At 39.4% G+C, this 7,900-nt stretch overlaps 1 protein-coding gene across 2 annotated transcripts; it reads left to right on the top strand.

Moving 5' to 3' along the window:
• The first annotated feature begins 3,820 nt into the window (after nucleotides 1-3,820).
• pdp2 (putative pyruvate dehydrogenase phosphatase isoenzyme 2) lies at nucleotides 3,821-7,711 on the top strand. Of its 2 annotated transcripts, XM_041997072.1 has the most exons (9): nucleotides 3,821-3,910; nucleotides 4,278-4,394; nucleotides 4,549-4,722; nucleotides 4,906-5,025; nucleotides 5,117-5,403; nucleotides 5,780-5,885; nucleotides 5,969-6,205; nucleotides 6,293-6,592; nucleotides 6,706-7,711. In XM_041997072.1, the coding sequence occupies exons 2-9, from the start codon at nucleotides 4,314-4,316 to the stop codon at nucleotides 6,979-6,981; spliced, it is 1,581 nt and encodes a 526-aa protein (XP_041853006.1). In that variant the 5' UTR covers nucleotides 3,821-3,910; nucleotides 4,278-4,313; the 3' UTR covers nucleotides 6,982-7,711. The 2 variants fall into 2 exon arrangements, with proteins under 2 accessions (XP_041853006.1, XP_041853007.1); XM_041997073.1 differs by having other exon boundaries at nucleotides 3,842-4,394.
• The last annotated feature ends 189 nt before the right edge of the window (nucleotides 7,712-7,900 follow it).

Genomic DNA, 7,900 nt, shown 5'->3' with positions numbered 1-7,900 from the left:
CGTTTCCATAGCAACGGACAACGTTGGCAGTTGGACGCCCACAAAACAGCAGCGTGAATGTTTACAAGGGAGAAGCCGAATAGACAGAAGTTACTTTTAATAAATGGAAAAACGCAATGGTTAAACTAAGTTTTTAACATCTGTTCATATCTTACAGTAAAATGCTGAACTTCCATAGGGAGATTCGAACATCTCACGCATACAAATAGAATGTGGGGCGGGGCGCAAAGCATCATGGGAAAGATAACACTGGGCCCGCACAACAGAACTAAATTCAGGAAAAAACTAAAATATTGTTGAAAGAAAGAAAGGTGATTAAAAAACGACTGAACCAACAGGGCCCCTTCAACAACTGCCCTTGAATTTGTTTCTGTTCTCCTTAAAAAAGTGAAGCATCAGCCTTTTCTTTCACAATGGACCAACACATAACAGATAACAATCACAATCAGAAGACACTGTTAAGCTGCAGGGGAAAACCTGCTCTGGTGGTGTTAGGTCCTGATCCTGATGGAGTAGTACATTTTGCCAGAGGGGAGGGGCAGAAAAAGTCTGTGGCCAATCCTGGCTGCACATCTCTATGTCCTGGAGATATACAGTTCCTGTAGAGACGGAAGGTTACAGCTTCCAGCAGCTTGATCACCTTCTTAGCAGTGTGGATGACGCACTGCAGGTCCAGGACCCTGGCTGTGGCTGCAGCAAACCAGACTGTTACTAAGGATGTGAGAATGGATTCAGTGAGAGCTGTGAAGAAGTTCACCATCAGCTTAACTGGGAGGTGAAAGAAAGTACTGCCTCTGTTGAGCCTTCTTGGTAAGGGAGCTGATGTTTTGCTCCCTCTTGAGCTCCTGGTTGATAGTGGTGCCTATGAAATGGAAGGACTCAACAGAGGTCACTGGAGTGTTGCAGATGATGCCAAAGGGAGACTAGGCTGGGTCTTTCCTGAAGTCCACTACCATCTCCACTGTCTTGAGGGAGTTGAGCTCCAGGTTATTGATGGTGCACCAGGACACCAGAAGGTCTGTCTTGGCCCTGTAGTCTGACTCATCCCCATCAACAATGAGTCTAATGAGGATGGTGTTGCCAGCAAACGTCTGGAGTTTGACAGACTGGTGTCCAGATGTGCAGCTGTTGGAGAACAAGGAAAAAAACAGAGGAGAAAGGAGACAGCCCTTGGGTGATCTGGTGCTGATAGACAAGGAGCCAGAGATATACTGACCCAGCCTTACAAACTGCCATCTGTGTGTCAGGAAGTCTGTAGTCCTTAACATGAGGCTGGCACATTCAGCTGGGAGAGCTTGTCTCAGAGGAGAGTTGGAATGATCGTGTTGAGGGTATAGTCCACAAACAGGATCCTGACATAGGATCCTGGGGAGCCCAGATGCTGGAGGATGAAGTGAAGGACTACGTTTACAGCATCATCTGCAGATCTGTTAGTTTTGTAAATGAACTGTAGGGATCCAGGAGAGGGTCTGTACCATATCAGTCTGTAGTAGTCTGTTGGGGAAATTTCATATTATTCCCTTTATTATATTGTGTCTACTGATCACTCTCAGGGTAAACAGGTTGTTTAGGTTCTTGGTAATTAAGTTTAATACTGAGTAGCCTGTTGCTATCATGCATTCTTTAGAACAGTTCGCTCTGACCTGTGTGACTTATCTGATACCAGCCAGGCGCCTCAGGATAACCCAGCCGGGCATCCTGCCTTAATGTCACTGGGGTTGTTTACGTACTCAAGAAACTGAAAAACAGCTCATTAGGTTTGCTGAAGTGTCTAATCCTGTGTGAGGAACAGACAATCTCTTTGTTTGTATTTCATGATGTGTTGTGACTGATCATTCTGCTTAAAAGATGCTGCATGTATGTTTCTTATCAGATTCTCTTCAGAGCTCTGTGCTGTCAGACCTCTGAACAGTGTCTCGAATTGCAATTCTATTCTTTTATATTTTAATCCTGTGTTCAATAAACTTGTAATCATTTTTCACTTCAGAACAGACTCCTCATCCTTGACAGAGTAACTTTTTTTTGCCTCAACAAATCCAAGTACATGAAAACAGAAAAAATAGGTTCTCCGACTCCAACTGATATAACAATCAATTAAGTAGACAAAAGCTCTGCACTCAATGGAGAAACAAAAAGCTCCAGGTATTAAAGGCCTCTCAGCTGAAATCTATTTGCACTTCTGGGATTATTTTCTCTGGCTCAAAAAGAAATTACCACAACAATGAAACAGAGAATTATGATCCTTATACTGAAATTGAAAAAGATGTTCTGTTTTTTTGCAAGCAGATTAATCTCAGAAACACAATCAGAATTTCTCAAAAACCAACACATTAGTAATAAAATATGAACAATTCCTGGCCTTCTAGATTGTTCTGATTTTATAAAAACTGAAAGTTTTTGACACCATAGAACATGAATTCCTTCTGCAAGTTCGTAATTATTTTGGTTTTGGTATTTCCTTTACCAACACAATTTAAACACTTTATAAAGAAATTAACGGTTATGTAATAATCAATCATAATACTTCTCATAGCTTCATGGTTAAACATGGGACGAGAGAATATTGCCTAATCCCTTTCTTTTTGTTTTTGCTAGCCACAGACTCAGCACTATATCTCTTACAGGAAACTAATACCATAAAGAATTTCCATTTTTGATAGAGAAATTAAGAGGGCTCAACCGGCAGATGATACAACATTTTTACAAGATAAATCCCAATAGGCTTAGGCTCTAAACCTATTAAACTTATTTTCTGCTTCTTCTGGTCTTTGGCAAAAATGAACTGTTACCACTGAATGCAACAAGCCCCTCTTATGCAGATAAAAAATTCTGTTACGTATGTAGGTATCTACATAAAAAAAAAAAAAAAAAAAAAAAAAAAACTGTAGACAAAATCTCAACGTCCTTGGGAAAATGACATGTTCTAAAGAGATCTAAGCAGGCTTTAAGGAGATCCAAGTAGGCTATGTTTAGTAGAATTCTCCTTTTAAAAGCATTTGGCCTTTCTGACTTTGTATATCCCCCTGTCTCCTTATTAGTGACAATATTATTAGTGAATTTCTAGATTTTATTTGGAAAAACAAACCACACAAGATAAAAATAAAATAAAATAAAATAAATAAAAAAAGGAATCTCAGTAAAATCAAGGTGGGGGGCACTTGATCTTCTGGATTTTGTTGACATTGCAAATACCATCAAAGTTAATCGGGAAAAACGATGTCTTACGCACCGTAATTCATTATGCCCTTTTGTTAGTCAGTTGAATGCATTTTTTTTTTTTTTAATATGAGAGAACCAAAGAGTTCGCCCCTCTTTCGCCACCTGAATTTGGCAAACTTCTTTCTTCAAACTAAAAGATGTCATTTATATATTTTGACATAAATAAATAAATAATAATAATAATAATAAAAAAACAAAAACAAAAACGAAAGACATGTGGTTATTTTTTTCACATTACATGGAAATGTCTCTAAGCGACGACCATTGTTTTCCCAATATGCTCACTCATTAAATCTCTAACTTATTAGGAATGTCTTCTTCCTTTTTATGAAAATATCCTTAATTGTTCAAAACTCACCTCTATATAATGCTCTTTATTTTTACTCTGTCGTTAAACTTTTACTTTTATCCTCTCATGTCCTCTTTGTTACTGGATGTAAACTAAAATACGGATAAATGTTGATATGAATGTTGTGTTTCCTTTTTCTTTTTTAGTTATTGTTTGCCTCCTTGTAGGTTTTTTGTTGCCATACTTGCACAGGGCATTTGTAAGCTTTTCCTAAGTCAATAAAGTTCTGTTTAAAAAAAAAAAAAACGTACGTCAGACGTATCTGACTGTTGCACGTCGCTGTCATGTTTGTTGACGTTGTGGTGAATGTTGGCTGATTTTGATTAATTTGTGACAACGTTTGTACGTATTCTATTAAGTTATTTATATGATATTTGATTTATGTAACATATTTAATTAATATGTGTGCGTAGATGGTTAGGCAAAAGTAAAGATTCTGGGGTGACGTAGTTACTAAGTTAACCAAACGTTAGCGGAGCCAGGCACAGCTAGCATGCTAAGGACGCTAAATCTGTCAAAACGTCACGTGGCAGGCAGTTTCACGATGAAACGTCAGTACAATATCTTGAGATAAGGCACGCCATTGGTTAATTGCAGTGTTATTTTGAAGATCGCTAACCCGTGTAACACAGCTTGCTTGCTATTTACGTTAGCTGATCAGTTACTCGGAATTGTAACATGATATCATCCTTTGGAACATCGGGAATAGGAGATCCAGTACCCCATCAGCAGCGTTTCAGCAGCGATGTATGGACGTGTGTGTGCTAGCGTCCTTCAGAGAGCCTCAAGCCACATACTAATAGTTAGTTCTACAGTCCCATTACAGGTTAGTATTTGTATGATCAGATTGTGTGTGTGTGTGTATATATATATATATATATATATATATATTAACTCTAAAATCATATTACAATGTTTTCAACTCTATATTTGTTTATTACGTATGGATACCTTTTAGCTTTCCCCTTTCCCTGTGTTAGACAGCCCACCATTGTCACTTATCCCGGGGTACCACAGGATCAGACCGATGGGGCTTCACTGGTGAGGAGTCTGTAAACTGGTCTCAAAGTGGGCGGCATTTCTCAACACACCAGGACCTAGAATTTCAGCAGAGTCGAGTACAGGTCAACAGTATTCTTAGAAGCAATGAGCAGGTACTGGTTTTCAGAAAACCTCTGTTCTAGCTGAGAACAGAGTCTACCTGTAATGTTGTAAACATAATGTAAATATCTCAAGCTTGTTCCTTGGATAGAGATGAACATCTGTTTAAATTTTTTACTCATACCTATGTGTAGTTATAAATAATTGTGTTCATGCGTGCGTGTGTTCTGTTTCAGACTATAAGTGTACCAGAGTTTGATGGCAGGGGACTCAGTGCTGTGAGAAGATTTGACACCAACCAATTAGCTGCTAACACCCCTAATGAGGACCGTCGCAGTGCAGCCACCTGTTTGCAGGTATGCAGCTGTCACTCTAACTCTACATATGTCTCTTTAGTTTTCTCTTTTTTCCTGCAGAGTTTAATAAATGTTGTCCTATTGTTTTCAGTCAAAGGGTATGCTCTTTGGAGTGTTTGATGGCCACGGGGGCTGGGCATGTGCCCAGGCTGTCAGTGAGCGGCTATTGTACTATGTGGCAGTTGCAATGATGCCAAAGCACAGCTTGGAGGAGCTTGAGAAGAGCATGGAGCATGGCAGACCTGTTCCTCCCATCTTACAATGGTATAAACATCATGGAGATTTAAATTATCGTGAATCTGCCTCGCTTTATATCAAACACCTCAGAGTCTTCTGGCAAGAATTACTAGAAAACGAGGGACATGATGCAGGCATGAGGTATGTACAAATGTATGTATCTGTGCTACAATGGGAGGACTTCCATTTGCTGTTGTGTTTGAAAGCTATTTGTTTCTTCTTTTGTTTTCTTTTCTTGCATTATGTATTTATATAAGTCAAAATTTGGATGTTTAAACAAATATGCATGATAAGTCATTTGATTACTTGAGCATTTAATTTCCTTCCACAAATAAATTTGTTGTGTGTTTTGTTTTGTATAGTGATGACTAAACTGGATAAAACATTGTCATGTGTCTTGGCCTCCTAGCCTCAGCTATTGTGCAATACTCTTCCTAGATAGGTCCTTAAAAAATACACAACACAGCAATAAATTACACAAAGAGTACAAAACTAACTCAGCAATTTTTTCTTTTAGTCCCCAGGATGCTCTGAATTGTGCTTTCAAACGACTTGATGCTGATATCTCCTTGGAGGCTCAAGTCCCTCTTTCCAATGACCTGATGAAAAGTACAGCAATCCAGGTAAAAAGATGCAGCACTTTTTGCCACTTCACTGCATCCAAAGTAACACTGTGTTGATAATAAGTCTGTCATTATCTGTCCAGGTTGCATTTGCCGGGTGCACAGCCTGCGTGGCTCATGTTGGCACTGATGGAATCTATGTGGCGAATGCTGGGGACTGCCGTGCAGTTTTAGGGGTGCAAAACGAAGACGGGTCTTGGGGCGCTTTGCCTCTTTCTCAGGATCACAACTCACAGAACCAAGCTGAGGTGGAACGAATTAAAGCCCAACATCCACTTTCAGAGAGAGAGACTGTGGTCACAGATGACAGGCTGCTGGGGGTGAGTCACTGTCTGAGTGCTGTAGAATAAGTTTCTCATTACATTTGCCACATAAGTTACCAGGTTAATCCCTTATCTTGCTTCCAGGTGCTGATGCCCCTGCGTGCATTTGGTGATGTGAGATTCAAATGGAGCCTTGAGTTGCAGCAGAGCATTTTAGCAAGCTTAGAATCTGGCATGGACCTTGACTCATTCAACTTGTACCATTACACACCACCTAACTATCTAACACCACCCTACCTGGATGTGACACCTGAGGTAACCTACCACAAGCTGACACCTCAGGACCGCTTCCTGATCCTCGGCACTGACGGGCTGTGGGACGAGCTTGCGAGTGAGGACGCAGTGAGGCTCGTTGGAGAGCATCTGAGTGGAATTCACTTACAGGTTTGTGTAGAATAAATGGAACATCTTTTTAATCCCTCAATACCTTTTACACAAATTTGATGTGAAGTACTTTACTTTTATTGTTTTTCAAATTTCACTTTGTTTTTCTCCAGGCTCCAGTTTCTTCCTCTGAGAAGCAGCTGAAGTTGGGTCAGATGCACCAACTCTTGTTAAAACGACAAGCCCGAGCTTCCCCAGCCCTGGACACCAATGCTGCCACTCACCTCATCAGACATGCACTTGGCACTGGAGAATATGGAGAGCTGTCCAATGATAAACTGGCCTCAATGCTGGCTTTGCCAGAGGATCTGGCTCGAATGTACAGGGACGATATTACAGTTACTGTGGTGTTTCTGAACTCTGACCTGGCCAGACCTTACCACTGCTAACACAAGTTTTCTTTCAAATCCAGACTGAGTGAAACATCCACCTAAATTTGGTTCAGTTTACAGTTAATGTAATTTTGTTGGCTGGATTTTTGGGCCAGAAATGACAACCTGTTACATGAACTAATTCTGAGTAAATAGGCTGGTTTTAGTGTTATTATGTGCAGATGCTTTGTAAATTTGTGGATTTGTGCAGGTTTACATACACATAATTTTAGGTAAATATGAATGAAGGTCTTTGTAATGATTTTATTTTTCCAATGTGTTTGTTTTCCATGCCATAAGTAGAAATATTGTGAGTGAGTACAGGGTTACAGAATAATATGTGCACTCACTTTGTCTGTCGTCAGCATTGTTTGTGTCTCTCCTGCACAGACAGTCCATCTGTGCCCTTTCTCCTGTTTACATTTATGTAAGCTCTGACTTTTACCGTTAAATTTTTAGCAAAATCATCTAATTAATTTAATTCTCTTAAAATGTTTTAAAACTAAGTGTCTTTGTGGAGAAAAAAAAGCATGTTTTATAATAAACGACTCAAAAGATTATGTTTGAATTTGTTCATGAAAATATTTTGATGGAAAATTCACGAGTTTGGATTGTCTGGAAAATACAGTTTAATGTTCTGAAATCTAAACATAGGAAAAAAAAAAAGACTTGGAACAGTTTTAGTGGATGTTTTCCAAATAAACTGCTAACGTATCAGTTCCTGAATATTATGGGAGCTGATCCTTAAGTGTTTTGTAAACATGTGCGGTTGCTCTCAGAGATAAAATGTCCATCCAAACTGGTTTTATCCTGCTAAACAAACCCAGAGTTCTGAATTTAAATCCATGGCCTTTTTTTTATTTTTCATCTCAGAAATTAAAAACACGTCACAGGAACATCGTAGGTTTTAAATGACGTGAGCCTCTTACCTGCATAA

The sequence above is a fragment of the Melanotaenia boesemani genome, chromosome 10 (assembly GCF_017639745.1).
Source record: "Melanotaenia boesemani isolate fMelBoe1 chromosome 10, fMelBoe1.pri, whole genome shotgun sequence".
NCBI lineage: Eukaryota > Metazoa > Chordata > Actinopteri > Atheriniformes > Melanotaeniidae > Melanotaenia > Melanotaenia boesemani.
Note: the sequence above shows the minus strand (reverse complement) of the source record. Positions and strands in the feature narration are given on the sequence as shown.

Bases quoted from the DNA above. Each gene is read 5' to 3' on its own strand.
- pdp2 (XM_041997072.1), top strand. From the start codon at position 4,314: ATGTATGGACGTGTGTGTGCTAGCGTCCTTCAGAGAGCCTCAAGCCAC. The intron at 5,886-5,968 runs GTAAAAAGATGC...TTATCTGTCCAG, and splicing joins TGAAAAGTACAGCAATCCAG to GTTGCATTTGCCGGGTGCAC. The intron at 6,593-6,705 runs GTTTGTGTAGAA...GTTTTTCTCCAG, and splicing joins TGAGTGGAATTCACTTACAG to GCTCCAGTTTCTTCCTCTGA.